This window comes from Neodiprion pinetum, chromosome 7 (assembly GCF_021155775.2).
Source record: "Neodiprion pinetum isolate iyNeoPine1 chromosome 7, iyNeoPine1.2, whole genome shotgun sequence".
NCBI classification, from domain to species: domain Eukaryota; kingdom Metazoa; phylum Arthropoda; class Insecta; order Hymenoptera; family Diprionidae; genus Neodiprion; species Neodiprion pinetum.
Window position 1 is genome coordinate 2,843,937 of NC_060238.1, and position 19,627 is coordinate 2,863,563.

The following is a 19,627-nucleotide window of genomic DNA, read 5'->3' on the forward strand; positions in this document are numbered from 1 at the left end:
GACGTGCTGTACGATCGGCTTAACACGAATTTCATTCAGAGCTGATCCATGGTTCGGTTTGACTCAGTCTTTCAACCTCTCGCTAACTGATCCTTTGGTATAATTGCGAAAATGCAAGTCACAGTTTCATTAATTACACTTTGCTCCACCGTGTCCAGTCCAATTAAAAACATCACAATTCCATTCGTGTAACCTGGTAACTATTGATTTTCCCATCATCTGTTGAAGACTTCGGTGATTAAAGGATCCGGAGCAGAAGATTCAGAGCAAAAATTGCAAAACGAACAAACGTTGTCATGAACGGGTCCAATTATTGTTGACTCGTTGCGCAACGGCGAAATACCTCGGGACTGGTAACATCCCGCTGGCGAACAAATCCCGATGCTTTGATTGTTCGGACTACGCCTGTTTGTGAAACAGTCACTGATACTAATAATAAATTATATTTAAAAATGTCGGTATACATTACAGAGTATTGAAGTCTGTCGTCTCACAATTGAAGCGAAAAAAAAGATCTGCCACTATATTCCAGGCTTTTGATAAAGTTAATACAACGCCCCAGTATCCATGATCTACGATATTTTTCGCTTCTTTCTCGATGCCAGCAAACTTGTAGCATTAAACAGTGTCTAATTTTTACAGAACTCAAGAACTCGGATGAATTATAAAGGTCTTCGATGTGGGAACACCTAACACACTGATGACCAGAGCCAACAACATTTGGCTAAGTGACAAACCTCTTTCAATACCAAGTCAAACTTTTTCCGCTGGCCAGTCTGCTATATCAACGAATTGAAAATTAAGAATCTTACCTCGTACCACGTGCAACGGTACTTATCGCATCCAGTAGATCATCCGTAGTGACACTATTTTATTCACGTTCACATCTTGGTCTCTCATTACCGGCAACGCGACCAGAGGCACACCGCGCGATACGGCTTCTTCCGTACTCTGGTGTCCACCCTGGTACACGAATAGCTTGATGTTGGGATGAGCTATGAAATTTTTCGGCCCATATTATAATGAGCGTTCATTTTCATTCATATGTCAAAAATTCAATCGAATAATATGAAGTTTTTGTTTTTGTTTCATCATATTTATTATTTATCCTTCAAAATTTATGAAATCTCCATCTTTCAATAGGTGTCACCATTTTTTGAAAATATTTTATACAAATTTCCTAAATTTTTACAGATTTTAGGAAGTGGTTTTTTTTTCACGTTTTTCACGTTTTCGTACCTCAGAAACGCTGGGACTAAAACATTCTGAAGAAAATTGGCATTTTTATTTTTAGTCACGTACTTTCACATAAAAAACTTGAAATCCAATTTGAGATATCGACATAGAATCTTGATCGAAACATCATGGAATGCCCCAAATATATTCATTTTGATGAAATTCAGTAATCCTGGCTACAAAAATTGCCAAAAATTGAACTTAAGTTATCCTTCTTTCTTCGTGGATGAGGTGTGATGACGTTTGCACAACGAGCATCAAGATCAGTCTCAGTCAACTTCAGCAGAATTCGTTAATAGCTTTGAATGGAAAGTGAACTTACTGTTTCATATTCACGTTACAGCGGAATATTTATCAAACTACCGACTTGCGTCAGCAAATGAAAATGCATTATGTAAACTGTAGTGATTAATCTAATTCCGCTTCTTACTTTTCTCGACTGTCGGGTCACTGTCTATTCTAAGACTATAAATTACATACTTATATAAAATAAATAGCGATAGGATTGATAAAATGACAAACATGGCAGAAAGAAATGCTACTATGTCCATGTCTTGACGCTGATACCACGGCTGGTCAGCGGTTGTGGAGTGTAGGTATGGAGCACCTCTGTGTCTTATCACGTGTTCCGTCCACCAAACCGCGTTCTCAAGCATATCGTAAGGTTTGTCCTTAAGCAGGGAACGCAAATTCAGCATCCTCTGCTTGTATCTTTAAAATAACAAAGGGTTCGTACATATAAATCATGGAGGAAAATGAGAACATTGATAGGGAACTCGTGAAGCCTCAAGAATCTTACCCGTCGTCACCTGCGACAGTGCGTACCGCCTCAAAGAAATCTTTCTCGTTTATGTTAGTAATTTCCAGCTTCTTAGCAACACCAACAGACTCCATTTTCCTGACATTCATGTCCTGGTCACTCATAACCGGCAATCCGATCAAAGGAACACCGTTTGAAACGGCTTCTTCTGTACTCTGAAGTCCACCCTGGTATATAAATACCTTGATGTTTGGGTGAGCTATTGGAAATAATTGAGTATATTAATTTAGTAATCTTATCCAACCGGGTTCCGTATATTTTTCTTACCGATAACAGCCTGCTGTGGTGTCCATTTCAGGATAATCACGTTTTCCGGTAGATTTGTAAGCGTATCGTCTTCAAACTTCCAAATCACTTTGTAGGGAAGCTTCGAGAACGCAGTGAGGATATCTTTTCGTGCTTTTTCGGGTAGCATTTTGCTATGGACGTTTGATCCAAGACTCATGTACACGAAACCCTGCGTAGCTTCGTCCAAGACCTTCTTAAGATCCTGTCAAAATAATGAGAACAGTTTCATGAAACTATGCAAGAGTATATCCACTCAAAATAATTTAGATGAATGGAATTCTAAGATTATACCTTTGGCAATGGCTTTATCTTATTTGTGACGTGAAAGCCACCAATGTCAATAACCTTCGGTACGTTCGGCTTGGCAAAAGAAATCGGCCCCTGCTGATTGACGAATATCAAGCTGATATTCTTCTCCAAGTCGTGGAGGTCCGGAATATCAATTCCTAGATATTTCTCAGCGATTTTCTGCTGTTTTGGCAAATACACGGTCCTGTGATAGTGGATGAATCTCCAACTTTGGATGAAGTTGTCCAATCTTCTCCACGGTATCCATGATGACTCGGGGAACTTCATATCCAGCTGCCAGTTCGACGGATCGGAATGCAATATTGGATTGCCGATCGCGTACTGCATGGTTGTTTGTAGACTCGCACTGTGGATACCTTTGATCAAAATTACAGAGATTTCGATTTTAATCAAGGTTAGGATTTGATGTCGGAGATATAAATTTGAAAATCAGGTGAATTCGAAAAATTAACGACGGAGCCAGGAATCGAACCTGGTATCTAGAGATGCTTGACCGGAGCCTTACTCCACTAGACCTCCTAGCCACCCCGACTCTGTTGTCGTTAATTCCTCTCATCACCAGCAAGTTCGAAATTGTTTTCTTGTGCTTGGAATGTATGAATAGAAAGTTTTCGTCTTTTTCGTTAGGATTTTATAACGGATAAAAAGTAATTACCATAAACCTGACTCACTCACCAATCATTGGGGCCTTGAATCGTGCGGCGAATGACATGAAGGCGGGGGTGAAAAACATTTGCATCAATATTAAATCGAACTTCTCGCCGCTGTTAGGATGGTACAGTTTCTTGAGATCTGGCTGCTCGAATATCTTAGTTACTTGCCTGGTTATCATCGGTACTTGAACCTTCAACCACCCAAACCAGTCGACTTTTCCTCGCATGCCTATTATATTTGGCAAACTATCTTTGTCATTGTACTGGAAACTGACATCAATTTCCGTGTAGTTTTTCAGAGTTGGATCGTTGACCGGATTCGGTGTAACGACGACAAGTTCATGACCTCGTTTGTTCAGTTCCAGTGTCAGCTTCTGAAATACGATCTGATGACTTATAGAGGCTGTAGGAAACACAGCCAATATTCTCGCTGCGTCACCGAAGTGCCAATCACTCGCTAATAGCATAAAGACGATGAAAATAACACGGCACGACATCTTCGCACTGATGAATTCACAGACTGAATCGCGTTCCTCTCAAGATCTCGATCTCCCGAAACCAGCAGCTACTACAATCACTCCCAAAACCCAAATTGCTGGTAACATCAGTTAGCCTTGGTTTATAATGGCCAAGGGATTTTCTGTCAGCGAGATATTGCAAATAGGTACAGCCCTCCTATCTGAACTTCCAAATAGAAGATTTAGAGTGAGATGCCATATATTCAGTGTGTGAGATAAGTACGGAGACGTTATGCGTAGGGTCGCTCTGTACACACACTGTAGATAAAAAAAATAAAATACGCTCACGCATTACAACTTCGCGTTTACTCTTTAGCAAACAGGGATTATTTTTACAAACATTGACAGGATCCAATGATTTGGTGAGTGAAGGTCGGAGTTTTGGATTGCAATTTCCAGTGTTACGTGGTTACTTCGATGCACTTTTCGAAGCAGATTAAAATGGTGTTAATCGATTCATTTTTCCGGACCATTGGCTTGTTTTACTCAATGTCAATAAATCGTCATGAGATGAAAACGACGATATCGTTGAGGGACATGAAGATGCACGTTATATGGGGTTGAATTTCGTCAATAGTAGGGGGATTAAACCGGGTGACACTGCAGGACTCGAGAGGTAGATAAAGAGTGAAAGGAAAAGAAATAAGCAGAGAAAATCCAAAGATAAATGCCTTATAAAAACTTCTCTTTCGCCCTGTTCCCTACGAGGAAGTTCTGACTTCCAATAGTGACTTTGTACGCCATTATATACTCCTCCTGTCTTTTCGAATTTCCGTACAAACTTAAAAAAATAAATAAATTGACGTCCTGTGCGATCGGCTTGGCACGAATTTCATTTAGGGCTGATCCATGGTTCGGTTTTAGTCAGTCTTTCAACCTATCGCCAACTGATCATTTGGCAAAATTGAAAGAATGCAAGTCACAGTTTCAGTAATTACACTCTGCTTTACCGTGTCCAGTCCAATCAAAAACATCACAATTCCATTCGTGTCACCTGGTAACTGTTGACTTTTCCATCATTTGTTGAAGACTTTGGTGATTAAAGGATCCAGAGTAAAAATTGCTAAACGAACAGACGTTGTCATGAACGGGTCTAATTATTGTTGACTCGTTGCGCAACGCCGAAATACTTCGGGACTGGTAACATTCCGCTCGCGAATAAATCCCGATGTTTTGATTGTTCTGACGATGCCTATTTGTGAAAAAGTCACTGACAATAATAATAAAGAATATTTAAAAATTTCGGTATATATTACAGCGCATTAAAGTCTGTCGTTACACAATCTGAGCGAAAAAAAGATCTGCCACTGTGTTCAAGGCCTTCGATAAAGTTAATACAACGCCCCAGTATCCATTATGTATGATATTTTTCGCTTCTTTCTCGATACTCCAAACTTGTAGCATTAAACAGTGTCTAATTTGTACAGGACTGAAGAACTCGGTGAATTATAATGGTCTTTGATGTCGGAACGACTAACAGACTGATGACCAGAGCCAACAAGATTTGGGTAAGTGACAAATCTCTTTCAATACCAAGTCAAACCTTCCCCGCTGGTCAGACTCAGCTATTTTTCAACCAAATTTTTAATGATGCGTACGTTGACGATAGAGTGCAACGCAGTCTCGAGAAACGCCGATGCAGCGACAATAAGAGACGGTGACATCTTGATACAGGTAAAGTCACACACTCGATAGCGCTTGTTTCAAGAGTCTAATTCGTATGGGTCTCAAGTCCTGCGTTATGGACGATCACCCAATGCCAACGTACATATATTCATACGTAAATGAGTGACAATGCGCTTTTCATCAATAGGAAAAAATGATATCGGTACGGATACGTTATTTACGATTGGCGTACAATGGATAAAGACTGATTCCGAAATTCGTGGGATCATAAAACTGGTTACTTCCTTCAACCTGATACAATCGAGCAAATATTTTGCTATCAAAGTCGACTTACGCAATTCAAGATAAGAGAATGCTGGACAGATATAATCGATTTATTACTATTAAAGATTTATTTGATGAAATTAATGACGTGGAATCGTGAAATTGGAACCTGAATATTGATTATAAAAGTGGTCTAAGTCATCGTAAGCGTGGATTGCAAGATGAGGCTAATTTCTTTTCTCTTTTTTGTTAACTGGCCGGTACCTGAAGGCTTTGATATTGTAAATAATACATTTGTACGTTATTAGTAATACCGATATTAAAATTGTAACGGATGTAGCGGAAAGAAACGCTATTATATCCATGTCCTGACGTTGGTACCACGGATCGTTCGCGGTTGTGGAAAGGAGGTGTGGAGCGCCTCTGTGGCGTATCACGTGTTCCGTCCACCAAATCGCATTCTCGAGTGTATCGTAAGGTCTGTCTTTGATCAGGAAGCGTAAACTCAACATCCTCTGTTTGTAACTGAAATATGAATGTGAACGGTAATGTGTGTTTAGGAGAGGTTGTGCACTCAAAGCCAAGATCATCTCACCTGTCGTCAAGTGCAACGGAACGTATTGCGAGCAGAATATCGTCTGCATTCGTGTCAGTGATCTCTATGCTCTTGGCAACGCCAAGAGATACCATTTTTTTTACATTCGTATCTTGATCACCCATGATTGGTATCCCGACCAGAGGCACACCGTGCGATATGGCTTCCTCGGTACTCTGGAGTCCACCTTGGTAGATGAAGAGTTTGATGTTCGGATGAGCTAGACAGACGTGATTGAGAATTAAAATCATGGCGAGATCTATCAATCTTACATTGCGCCTGTTACAGAAGGCGTTCATTCGTCCCATCCGCAGTGAATTTCAGTACCCAGAATTGCCTGTTGCGGCGCCCACTTCAGGATAATCACGTTGTCCGGTTTGCCTTTGAGCTGGTCATCCTCAAACTTCCATATCACCTTGTAAGGAAGCTTTGAAAACGCGGTTATGAAAGCGTCTCGTGTTTTCTCCGACAACATGTTGCTTTTGACGTTTGATCCGAGACTCATGTAAATGAAACCTTGGGAAGCTTCGTCCAGAGTCTTCTGAAGATCCTGTAATAGGAAATGAAAACACCGTATCGTTAATGAGAATCGTTGGTTCATCCACATTTTTATGAAAAAAAAAACAACTATTCCATACTGTAGGCAGAGGTTTTATCGTGTCTGGCACGTGCATGCCGCCGATTTCGATAACATTCGGTACGCTCGGTTTAGCAAAAGATATCGGTCTCTGCTGATTGACAAAAATCAAACTAATGTTCTTCTCCAAATCGGCTAGATTGGATATACCAGTCCCGAGAAACTTCTCTGCCATTTCCTGTTGATTTGACAAAACTACAGTCCTCATATAGTGAATATGTTTCCAGCATTTCACGAAGTTCTTCAACCGTTCCCACAACATCCACGATGCTCCAGCCGTCTCTGTTATTCCCCAGTTCGATGGGTGTGATGACAGTATAGGATTGCCGATTCCATATTCCAAATGTATCTGCAAAGTCGTGCTCGCAATGCCTGCCATAAGCATATACGCTTACAGAAAGTTCAATTTTCGAAAGGTCATTCGGACCAAGTTACTTACCGATCACAGGAGCCTTGAATCGCTCACCAAGAGCCAAGTAGATGGGTGTAATGAATATCTCCATCAATATCAAGTCGAACTTTTCACCACTGTTCGGTTCGTACAATTTCTTCAACTCCGGATGCCCGAAAACTTGAGCGATCTGAGGGCGCATCTTTGGCTCATTTGCTAAAACCATATCGAACCAGTCGAATTTCCCCCGGTAATCAACTATGTTACCTATCAAGGTCACTTTCTCGTAAAGAAAGCTGATGTCTATCTCGGTGTAATTCTTCAAAGTTGGATCTCTGACCGGGTCCGTTGTCAAGACGACGAGTTCGTGGCCTCGTTTGTTCAATTCTAACGTCAGCTTACGGAACACGATTTGATGGCTTATCGAGGCGGTTGGAAATAGGCCCAATATTCTCGCGCCATCACCGCAATGGTAACAGCTTACCAAAATCGCGAAAACAACAAACACGTTACACTGCGACGTCATCACACTTCTGATACCAAACTCGGAGACTCACTTCGCTGAGTTGCCAACGTAACTGAGCAAATTATTATCCAGATGATGGATAGACCGTCAAATCTCGACCGTAAAGTGGGAGACGCAAGTGAAGTAGCTTATCCAGTCGACTTGGATTCGTATACGTTAGTTCTACATTTAGGAATTACTGAACCGTGCATTCCGAGTATGCGAGATAACCTCGATTGTTAGTGAGCCGATAACAAAGACGTCTTTAAGCCCGTTGAAAAATAATGCAGACACAAATTAGGATATAAAGTGAAGTGACCATTGGTACGATTTTATCTGATCGAGATTTTTACCCACTTGTTAGTTCTGAATTACAGTGACTTCACTTGGTCTGGATTTGTATGATTATTGCGCCAAGCTGCCACTTGACTTTCAAAGCAATATTAACCAAATGCTGCACTAACATAATTGACTTGTCAAATAATGGATATGATCATTATTCATTATGTTGCCGAATTAGTTATCGACGGACCGTCATTGAAAGTTTGTTTTGGAACAGTTTTCGTTCGTTAAAATATCGATACCGCTCAATTAATGTGACATTTTTTCTCGACTTTAGACAATTATTGGAGAAATAAGACTCGTGGGTATAAATCGTCCTCAAGTATACTTTACTAGTTTTAGCTGACGTTTCGGTCAAAGCATGCTCAACCATCTTCATAACCTATTATATAATTTAAAATGTTTGTACAAGGAGACTTATGAATCATTATTAAAAGGTATGAAGTTTCATCAAATGAAAATTTTATTGTTACACTTGTTCGAGTGAATTACCAAAACAAATGTTGGATTGGAGGTCATGATCGTTTGGGCAATTAAATGTGTACTTTAACGTTTAATTTACTCGATTCTAATAATTATAATCAAATTTGGTTTGATATGTTTCATTGCAAGGGTGTTTGCCTTTGATGAACATTGTTAGAACTAAGTAAATCAAACGTTAAAGTACACATTCATTTTCCAAACGATCATGACCTCGAATTTAACTCACGTTCACTCACTCCAACAAGTTTGATAATAAAATTTGAACTGGACGAAATATTTTGCCTTTTAATAATAGTTTATAGGTCTCCTTGTACAAACATTTTTGAATGCTTCAATCGAAAGGTCAGTTAAAATTAACAAAGTATACTTGAGGACCGTTTGCATCCACGATTTTCATTTCTTCGATACCGTTGAGGTCAGTGAAATCGGGACAAATTCGAATTAACCTGAATGATTTATTTTTAAATGACAGATAAAAATTGACAAAAAAACACTGTATCGAAAGCTCGCGATTTCTGTGGCACGAAATTGACCGAAAGTTAAAAAATTCTGGTGATCCGTAGGCATACCAATGATTCACGTACTTGGAGTTTGTAATTTTGTTTTTAGCGTTGTAATGTACATCGGATGAAAAAGCGAAGGGAGTTTTTTTCTTGAAAACGAAACGGCGAAAAATCAGAGCCTATGCAGAGTTGATTTATGTTCACGGTCAAGTCGGCCGATGGTTCGGCAGCCTGGAGTCAGTAACCCTGGGTTTCCTACTCGCAAAGTAACGTATCGCACCCCCGCCTCCAGCCTCTTTGTACCCTCGTAAATTACCCCGTATATATACTGATTTTCGTTTACGAGAACTGCCAGAGGGATCCGTAAACAATCTACCTTACACTCGTATAAGTACTGCATCTCCAACAACTTATACAACCACCCTTCACTGAGGTTTTTCCTATTCAGAAGCGGAAGTAACGCACATTGCCCGAGGGAATCCATCGTTGGTAGGTATACAATTCGTGCAAAAGTTGAAGGCTTGAGGCGGACCTGCACTACGGGTTGATGTACACACGGTAGTATTTGACGTGGTATTCTGACGTTTACACGACTTCAAATGAATCCAAATTATGTCAGGTGTACGGAAAATTGAGCTGTGGTGATCATCGCATGACTTCACATAGACTCGAAATTACCTGTGGTAGCGGATTAATTCCAAGCGAATGAAACTCGGAAAGCGTTCGTCCGTTTCGCATAGTTTATTTATAATTTTTTCGAACGTGTTTGGTTATTTTCCTGATTCAGGGTGCAGCAGCGAATGGCCTAAAAGTAGGAAAATCGCGCGATAGTCGTGATCACTTACAATTTAGTCTCGTGGATATGTACGGTTGTCGGAATCAAGTGAAACATCCCTTTCCACCGACTTCCGACTATTTCTCTTTGTCCCTGCAGTCCCCTTGTGATTTTCTCACCGCTCGGGCGCTCGTGCTGATTGCACAAGTTTTGCTCAGCTCAGCTCGATTTTCTTCGATTCCATCTCGAATATTATAAACCCCCGACACCCCGCGACGACGCGTAGAGAGAGGAGCGGACAAGAGTGGAGAAAAAGATGGAGCAATATATAGGGATGATAAGCAGCGAGGCGCGTGCCAGAAATGGCATTGGTATTCCTTTTTTTTACCTTTTTCTTTTGCTAGCTCTCATTTTTTGTCGTTGATTTCTTTCGTTCTTTTATTCTTCTGCATCGTCTTCTTCTTCTTCTTCTTGTACTTTTTTTTTTTACATCCTTCAGAACGTTTTTACATATTTCACATTTTGTCTTTCAAGCCGTACGAGCTTTATTTTTTTTTTTTTTAACCCCCCACAAGCCTGTTTGAAAGCTGACTAGGGGAAAGAGAGACAAAAATTTTCCGTCAAATTTTTTCTTCTAATAATATATATATATATATATGTAAGAGAAGAATGGTTTTGTTTGGGCACGTGTACGGTTATTTTTTTTTTTTTATCTTCTATATCTTATACTTCTTTTTTGTCAGCTACTTCTCGCTTCAAAAACATTTCTTTTTGCATTTTGTTCGACTCGACGTCGGTGTTGTTTTTTTTCTCTCTCTTTCTCTCTTTCGTCTTCTTCTTTTCTTCTTGCCTTTTTTCATATATACAAGGGCGTCAAAGCCTCTTATCTCTGGTCCTAATCGGTAATTACCAGAAGGGCGGAGGAGCGGAAGAAGGGGAGTTGGAGATTTGTGGGCACCGGTATACCGATTCTTTATTCACTCCCCACCTTTTTTTCTTTTTTGTTTTATTTTTTGTTTTGCTTTTACCTCCTCACGCTCTTTCGCTCTTATGCTTCTTTTTTCCTATTTCATCCCCCTTATTTACGCGAGACGTTAATCTCTGCGGCGTAAAGATTTCTCTCCCCTGAAATACGGAACTGTTGTAGAAAGGGAGGAAGCGAGACAGAGGGAGAGAGTGAAAAAAGGAAAAAGGCTATCATGCCTCACGTCATTCATTTCCAACTCTTGCATGTACATATCGAGTCAAGTTTTTCACTGCTTCGACCAATCTACCAAGTACACTTAATTTAAAAATGATTTATTATTCACCGAATATGCTGTAAAATTAATTTCGAATTCGCAGGAGAAGGTGGTTGAAAGAAATGGCATACGGAAAACTTTTGGAATGAATCGTCAGGCATTGTTCTTTTTTTTTTTTCTTTTCGTAAAAAATTTAAAAAAGAATAAACAATTCTTTGTAATTCTCACATTAATGTACTTATCGAGGTATAATAACTCAATTTGTCGAATGAATCGAAAAGTGAGGAAATTATGCGAGAGTATATTTTGAAACAAGAACGTTAATATACATGTGTATGTATATAAGGGTGCAAAATATTGTGCTTGAATTTTTATGCACGGGACATGGTAGATATTTGCGAGTTGAAGTGAGCAAATGGTGAGGGAGAGAGAGCGAAGGAGAGAGAGAGAGAGAGAGGCTAAGTGGGTACCCAACCACCATCCATCATTTAAGTATGTATAATTTAGTCTGGCGGCAAGCAAGCGGGGGTTGAACACAGAGTAGGCCGGGGGTACGACGCTGGGTGCGACGTGAAGGCTCACGGATGAAAAGGGTGAAGGGTGAACTTTATCAGAACGGCATCCATTACTTAACCGAAAAAGATTAGGTGCGCCTAACTCGGAACCTCCATACAGCCTAGCTTCCCGATCCGAATAACAGAACAGCCTTGTTGGCTATTCTCTAAGAACGACTAAAGAGTAATCGATTTATTTTTCAAACTCGATAATTTTTTACTCTCAATCGGTTTTTGGTTTTTACTACCATAAACGATGCATCGCGATGGAAATTTATGCGATTAAGGGATGATGACGCCACTCTAATTGCCAAAAAAAAAAAAAACCTCTTCTTTGAAATCGATTTTTTTTTTTAAACTCCTTCACGGGAGGACGAATTTCTCGCGAAGTATAAGACCTGGCATAAAAAACTGAAAAATTTTATAATCTATGTATTGTAGGCTATGGAAGTGCGTAGGATTTTTTTTTTTTTTTTTTTCTTAATCAAATTTTGTAGATATAGTACACTTTTAAAATAATGAATCGGTTTTTAACCAAAAAATAAGCAAGTACATTGTTTATATAAAAAAGTTTACGTTGAATAAAAAAAAAAAAACAAAGGTTACACACTTCCATAGAGAATGTAATTTCGAAGCTACTGTCAAAATTTCAAATCGATCCATGCAACGGTGTTCAAGTAATCTGTCTTGAGAGTTTGAAAAACGTGTTTTCGAAAAAAAATTCGTTCAAATTTTTTTCACCATACGTCCAAACGGATATTGTTTTTATAACCCTGAAATATGGTGTAAGCAAAAAAAAGAAAAAAAGAAACAACTTGATAAAATTGTTGTGCCCGCTCTGATAAAAATTTAATTTCGAAAATTGCATATATGTATATATACGCTTCCGAAATTCCAATCTACAAGTTTGTGTCACACGTTACTTTGCATGAGTACAACAGACGAGAATTTTCCCCTTTCCATTCTTCTACGCGTTTTCTTTTCTTTTTTCTCTTCTTGTTGATCTCCTTTTTTCCATGTTCTACTTTTTTTTTCACCCTGACCTTGACCCTTGGCGGGCCGAAAAAACTTCTTATATGTTATGCACGACCCTTACTCACTCGCTCATTCCCCTTGTCGTGTAGTTAAAAGGGTAACAAGTCACAAGGAGACGAAGCCGAAGAAAGATTGTTCAGGTTTTGTGTTTCAAGCTGCGGTGAGCACTAAGTGTACGTCGTTATTCAAGTCAGGAGTCTTGGCTCTTTTCTTTCTACGAAAGACATGTTGTCGATAAATTGTAAAATCATTATCATTCGTAAAGAATTTTTATCAACTACACGATTGTTTGTCAAGAAAACGGAAATTTACAAATTAACCATCGAATCATGGATTAAAAGTTTCTTGTAACTATGCACAGGCATTTTCAAATAAATAATTACCTAGCCAAAGATACCGTCGGAAAATTCATTCCTAATTTAAGATTATAAACAATAATTCTGATAATATGATGGGAAAAATTTTAGCTTGAATAATTACATATAATATACCTATTTTTGAAACATATTTAGGTGTGAATTTCTAAATTTCTTGCCTCGATATTTTCTTCTCTCTCTTCCACCTCTTCCCTATATTTTCATCCCCTTTATCTTTTTCGCCGTACACACGTCCCGAGTTCGCTTCTCGTTCGGAATAATTTCGTTACTCCTGCTCCAAAACACCGAGAATTAATTTCATTGCTCGGCGAGAGCGTCGAGGGTAATTCGAATGTTTTAACACCGAGACCCGCCACCAGTGCTCTTCCTAAATTCTCTCCAATTTAGTTTCCTAGACTAGCCGGAGATAAAACAAAAAAGAAAAAAGAAAAAAAAAAGCAGTAAGAATTATGCGAACACGAAGGAAATAGAAATTGCAAGAAGCAAAAACGCCGTAGAGAATAAAATTTTTCTCTTCAATTATCAGACCGAGAAACAAAGAAACTCCTCGTACCGAACAAAAATACTCTCCAAATTCACGTAACGAAATGAATATAAATTTACCAATTGTTTCTATAAGCAATTAAAAAACAAAAAAAACACACACACACACAAGAAAATATAGAATAAAAATTTATTACTTTGTGTATATTTATACTTGAAACGTTTTTTTAGGTATAAAAATTAAAAAATTCATCCCCCTTTATTATCAATTATCGCACGTCGATAAGGTTCGAAATTCTGATAGACTCATATTCGGATTTCAGTTTAATTCGAACAAATATCATTATCGGCTTATACCGATTATTTGGGCGTAATCTCGAATTGCAAAACAGGATTGAAACAGGGCGTCGAATTGGCCGAGCGAGTGGCCGGTAGTTTGGTACTAGGATTTGTTTGTGCTCAGGTTAGCTGCGGTCACTCTTCCCGACCTTCAAATGTTTGCCAGCGCTTTCCCAAAGTGAGGCGGTAAACACTCCCACATTTTCAGGTCTCCTCCAGGGTTCGACGGGATTCGAGGCGGGCCGTTTCATTCCGCCATGCCTGTCCGCCGGCCGTCTGGGCGAGAGATTGCCAAGGGAAAACACGAGTGGCGTTCTTGCCCCATCCTTGCCATCCTGGCCATCCTGGCCATCCTCGACCTCAAATCGCCCGTAACACAGAGTCGAGAGCATCCTCCTCCCCGATCGCCGCCGCGCCGGCCGCAATTACCGCCGGTCAATTACCATCCCTCTTTACTTCCCCGTTTTAAACACTTTGCCGAATCTAAAAATGATTCGGAATTTCACCTAGGATTCTTCGATTTCCTTCGCAACGTCTCGAAATTGCGAAATTTTTCCCATTCTTCAAGCTGCGACGAGGCTGCGTGATTTTTTCATTTCTTTGTTTATTTTTTCTTTCGTTTTCTCAGAAATTTCAAGGGATGCCAAGAAAAGCATGAAAAAAAAGCAAATTACACACATATGTGTAACATATACATTTGATAACTTTACAAAATATGACAAGAGAAAGAAATATCTTGTAGGGTTTAAAAAAAAAAATTAATGTCCAGTTTTACTTCGTTAATCGAATTCTCTTACACGAATGAAAAAAAGCGAACACAAATTCTTTCTCTCTGCGTACGGTTTATTTCTCAACGAAGATGGGGATATATAGAAATTAGCGGTATTCGTTCAATTTACCTTTTTTCCTTTAAATCAGCGTGCGGAGTTTAATCAATTTGCATATTTTACGTCCACCGTTGACAGTAAAAAAAATTTATCAACAATACGATGAAAAATCAAGGGAAAAAAAATACAGCGCTGGAAATCCCTCGGGAATGAACCCGACTATCACTTATCCTAACTATCCCATCGCAGACCCAACAAGGGACTGACTTTTATCCTGAAATCGGGAACCGGATCGAGGTTGAAACCAATAGAGTAAATTTAAAAAAAAAGACTAAACAAAAAAAAAAAAGGTAGGAAAACAGGAAATGGAAATAAAATATATGAAAATTGGTTAAAAGTACCTAGAATACATAAATTGTGCAATTCACCCTTATTCGTTAGGTACTTATAAAAAGCGAGTAAAAGAATAAACGATGCAGAAAATTATAAACGGAAACTAAAAGGGAGAATTTATACATAACAGGTAATTTTTTTGTTTCTTTTTTAATTCAGAACAAAATTATTGTACCAACATGCGTATGGGGAATTCCATGCAACGTTTGGACCTCACCAATCTTGATTTTGTGCAAACTTTTTCTGCGATTCTTCCAACTCTGAAACGTTACCCTGAATTTTTCATGTCAGTGGTTTATTATTCATAAATATTGCAAGGAATTTTGAGAAGGACCTTTGTCAAAATTCTCTAACAATTCTTAAAAATTCTTAAAAACATTTCAAGACTGTCCTCGTGATGGGTCGACTTTTTTCGGTTTTTCTTTTTATCACTGTTAAACGTTTCTATCGACGAAAACATTATTCAAACAGTCTGAAAATTTCACGAAAAAATTCTCAAAACTTCTATTTTTCACTTAGAACATTTGAAAATCGGTTTCATTATGAAGTTGATACAAGAAAGTTCAATTTACATAAAAATAGACAAAAATCGCTCTATATTGGAACCGGTCTAGAAATGTTCCAAGTGAAAAACAGAAGTGTTGACAATTTTTCCGGAATCTTCAGGCCTTGCAACCGATGTTTTAGTTGACCGTAAAAATTGAAAGTGCTGGAAAAAAAATGGAAAAAACAAATCGACACATCATAGGCCTGGTCTTGAAATGTTTGGAATAGAAAATAAAGTTCCTGAGAATTTTAAGAAAGGTCCTTTCTAAAATCACTTTAAATATTTGTATAGAATTCAGCAGTTGAATAAAAAATCTGAAAAAATTCAGGGTACTTTTTCAGAGTCGGGACAATTGCAGAAATTTTTTTAAACAAGATCAGAAATTATCACGGTCAGACGTTGGTCGATTTCGCATGGAATTCCCCATGTATACGTTATATATTTCATTACATTGACAAATCGCTTACCTCCGTTGAATTCAAAGGAGAAAGAAAAAGGAAAAATGTTGCATAGGGGGAGAGAGAGAGAAAGAAAATGAGGTAGCTATAATCCTCGAATCTTCACCGAATTGGAGATCATGATCTGGTCGAAGTTGCACTCGGATTTCTCAGCTCTGAAAGCAGCTGCTGACGCCGAATGAATCAAAGAGGTGCAGAGCTCGAAGAGCGTTCGAGAACCGCGAGTTTCTTCTCCTTCTTCTTCTTCTTCGTCTACTTTTTATTTCTGCCGTTTCTCGTCTTCCTCTCCGAATTCAGCTGTTTCTTTATCTTCGAAACCGTTTCGCGTTCTTTAGTCGGTTCGAGCTTCGTTTACCGATATCACCACGTGTACGGATAATTGCACCTAGCCACCGCCGGTCAGATAAGAAGAGCGACTCCGCTGATCGGGAGGAAGAGAGAATTGGGAAGGCCAGGCGGAATGGGCTTCCTAAGACATCGAATACCACTCCTTGCTGCAAACTCTTGCTGTTTGCTAATCTAAATTGCGACCCGAAAATCCAACCGAGCGCCCGGCATATCCTCTCGTCTGCGTCGTCAGCGATCCTTGTTTCTGATCCTTTCCTCGATTTCGTCCTTGTTGAGAAGAAAAATTCAAGGAGAATTTTTTTCCCTCTTAATTCAACCAAAGTTACAGAAAAAAACCTTTCGATGCGACAGCTCGACATATTTTGGTTTTCTTTCTTTCTTACGTTTTTTTTTGTTTTTAAATTTTTTGTTTTTCCATCGCTCTCGAAATTTCGAATTAGCCGAAACGGTAGGAGGGTATTCGCACTTTACTCCGGATCTCCCTCCTCTTCGTTTTTCATCTTGTCTCTCAACCCCTGCAGGTACACGTGAAAAAAACAAAAAAAAAAAAAAACAGCTCGAGTAAGATAAAGAGAGCGGAAGACCGTCCTGAACGCGCGTTTTTCCCCATTGGGAACGGTAAAGAGAGAAGAGACGAAGAAAATAAAAAGAAACAAGGATAAGAAAGGTGGAAGGTGAGAGGCGAGGAAGGTAAAAAAGCAAAGCAAAATAAAAGCAAAAAGAAAAAAAGGCTACCGGAGAATGGAGCGTCGTCCTAATCTCTTTTTATTGGCTGTAACTGGCTGTGACTCGCGGCCGTGACTCGAAACCCTAAACACCGTCATCTCCTCTCCTCTCCTCTCCTCTCCTCTCCTCTCCTCTCGTCTCCTCTCCTCTCCACTCTTCTTCCGCTATTGCTTCCGCGTGTGGCGAAGGACCCCTCGGATATATCCCGCTCGCATCCCTCGTCATCCCTCTTCGTCCTTTGCGCCCATCTTATACCCCGAGACGTTTCAATACCACCGCCAAGCTCGCCGTTCCTTCCGAGCCCTTCGACGCCATTTCGTATTCCAGCCACCTATAACGCCTCTCACACTGCTCGCGAATCTCCGCGAAAACAAATTTTTTCTTTCCGGGACTGTCTCCGTCTCTCCGTTTCTCTCTCTCTCTCTCTCTCTTTTCTTTTTTTTTTACTTCCTATTTTTCACCCTGCGCGTGTTGATCTTTATATTTATTTTTATTTTTTGGTTTGCTTTTCACTTTTTTTTTTTGTTTTTATCTTATTCGTCTTTTTTTTCGTACATGTGATATTCGCGACAGGCACGCACATCTGGCTACACGGTTATACGAAGCGATGGAGAAAAAAAACCTCACGAGTCGCATCCGCATTCCATGGGAAATTTTTATTTTACGTGCAAGTCGGAAAGTTGGCGATTTTTTTTCAACGAAACTCGCGATTCAAATCATTTAACACAGTATTTACGTGAAATTATACAGACGGTGGTTTTTTATCATACACGCTCATCGAATATTCAAAATAAAGTAAATGAAAAGTAAACTGGAAGAACGGTTCTTTTCGCGATGCTTTTCATCGCCATAAAAATGAATGAGTCCGTCGGTCTGTCTGACAAATTTTGGCGATGATCTCGAAAACGGCCGAGTGAAGAATCTGAAACTGACAGGACTTGGGAGGCAAATGAAAAAAGTTTTTAAAAATGGAATAAAAAAAAAAAGGTTAGAAATCTTATTTCTAATGAACATATAAGCTGGGAAAAACATAATTGTTGATTTAGAAAAACCGGAAGTCTAAATTGAACAGGACATGGCAGTTTTTCATGCCCATCATTAGATTGTAAAATCCTGTAAGTTCCTAATTTTTTCAACCAGTTTTTTTCGGGCAGTTCGACGTTTTTGTAAAAACCAGTTTTTCGGACCCTAGAGATTCGTTGAAATGAGAAAAAAGTGAATTTCTTGCATCACCAAAGCTGATGAAAAGTAAAAAGAAATAAAGGATACCGGATCACCGAATCACTCATCTTCGTGTATTAGTTTTCATAACTAATAAATAATAGTTTGTCAAAGCGATGTGACGTTTTCTGCGTAATCGTAACCATCCAACGAGAGGTTAAAAAAAGAAACGTATAACTGGTAAAAGAGAAATACATACATAAACCGTAGCTTGCAATCAAATAATAAGAGAAAGAAAAAGCAAAAAAAAACAAGTAAATTCGTACACGTATAACATCGGAAAGTTGATCAAGGGCGCGCAGCAAAAAAAAAAAAAGAAAAGAGAACGAAGAACCGAGTCGGCCACGAGGGGTGGAAAAAGGCAAGGGAAAGAGAAAAGGAGTAAAAAAGAGTAGAACAGCAGTTATATACGCGTCTCGCGGAGCGTTAATTAAAAAGGCAATCACTGCCGGAGTCCGGTGCGCTATGGCGATGAAAGGGGTTCTAATATATCAGACGGGGCTGGAGGGGGATGCAGCCGGCGGAAGGACGAGTGTCGTTTTGAATTTACATGTGCAGTTCGTAGCGTTATAACGTCGATTTTCACATTCTTCTATTAACTGACATTTTCTTTTTGTTGTGCTTTTATTTTTTTTTACAAAGTTTCATAACCAACCAGGTATGCCAATGGAAATTTTGATCACTCGAGACTCGTGTATAATTCGATGCCGTGAGATGATCAATATTCGAAGAAATTGAATTCTCGGATAGAAAGGACGAGGGAAGAAGAAATCATCGTTGCGAAATAAAAATAAATTATAAAAAATTGAAAAAAAAAAAATCAAATCAACTTCTCTCTCTCAAGAAATCAACATCGTGGCCAATTGATTTTCACTCTGCAGAGTTCAATTATACGTCACAGTATACGTATATAATAATAATAATAATAATGATAATAATAATAACAGCAACAACAGAAATAATTTCCCGTTGAACCGAGCGTAAAGTGCAAAAAGGGTTGAAAGAGAGAAATCAGTAAAGTAAAGGGAGAAGGTAAGAGAATGGGAATCAGTTTTAGAATTTTCATACAGATATATACGTGCATACGTACAAATTGTATTTGAAACGTCATGAATCAATTAAATCGCATGAAA

At 39.0% G+C, this 19,627-nt stretch overlaps 2 protein-coding genes and 1 long non-coding RNA gene across 3 annotated transcripts in view; 1 reads left to right on the plus strand and 2 right to left on the minus strand.

Moving 5' to 3' along the window:
- LOC138191210 (uncharacterized) overlaps nucleotides 1-724 on the plus strand; it is an 81,970-nt gene extending 81,246 nt beyond the window's left edge. The window contains exon 3 of the long non-coding RNA XR_011177552.1: nucleotides 643-724. This is a non-coding gene — a long non-coding RNA (uncharacterized lncRNA). The remainder of the gene's footprint in view (nucleotides 1-642) is intronic.
- A 350-nt stretch (nucleotides 725-1,074) lies between these two features.
- On the minus strand, nucleotides 1,075-3,975 carry LOC124223637 (UDP-glycosyltransferase UGT5-like). The gene is made up of 5 exons (XM_046635853.2): nucleotides 3,329-3,975; nucleotides 2,636-3,009; nucleotides 2,324-2,546; nucleotides 2,036-2,255; nucleotides 1,075-1,947 (listed from the first exon to the last, which is right to left on the minus strand). The coding sequence occupies exons 1-5, from the start codon at nucleotides 3,801-3,803 to the stop codon at nucleotides 1,650-1,652; spliced, it is 1,590 nt and encodes a 529-aa protein (XP_046491809.1). The 5' UTR covers nucleotides 3,804-3,975; the 3' UTR covers nucleotides 1,075-1,649.
- Nucleotides 3,976-5,823: 1,848 nt separating this feature from the next.
- LOC124223640 (UDP-glycosyltransferase UGT5-like) lies at nucleotides 5,824-7,962 on the minus strand. The gene is made up of 5 exons (XM_046635857.2): nucleotides 7,386-7,962; nucleotides 6,948-7,318; nucleotides 6,637-6,859; nucleotides 6,310-6,529; nucleotides 5,824-6,239 (listed from the first exon to the last, which is right to left on the minus strand). Exons 1-5 carry the CDS (start codon nucleotides 7,861-7,863, stop codon nucleotides 5,942-5,944), a joined length of 1,590 nt encoding a protein of 529 aa, XP_046491813.1. The 5' UTR covers nucleotides 7,864-7,962; the 3' UTR covers nucleotides 5,824-5,941.
- Nucleotides 7,963-19,627: the final 11,665 nt, after the last annotated feature.

Coding starts and splice junctions, on each gene's coding strand:
- LOC124223637 (XM_046635853.2), bottom strand. CDS start 3,803: ATGTCGTGCCGTGTTATTTTCATCGTCTTTATGCTATTAGCGAGTGAT. Junction 2,547..2,635: donor AGATAAAGCCATTGCCAAAG/GTATAATCTTAG, acceptor TTATTTTGACAG/GATCTTAAGAAGGTCTTGGA. Junction 1,948..2,035: donor ACTGTCGCAGGTGACGACGG/GTAAGATTCTTG, acceptor GTTATTTTAAAG/ATACAAGCAGAGGATGCTGA.
- LOC124223640 (XM_046635857.2), bottom strand. CDS start 7,863: ATGACGTCGCAGTGTAACGTGTTTGTTGTTTTCGCGATTTTGGTAAGC. Junction 6,860..6,947: donor CGATAAAACCTCTGCCTACA/GTATGGAATAGT, acceptor TTCCTATTACAG/GATCTTCAGAAGACTCTGGA. Junction 6,530..6,636: donor GCCGCAACAGGCAATTCTGG/GTACTGAAATTC, acceptor ACGTCTGTCTAG/CTCATCCGAACATCAAACTC.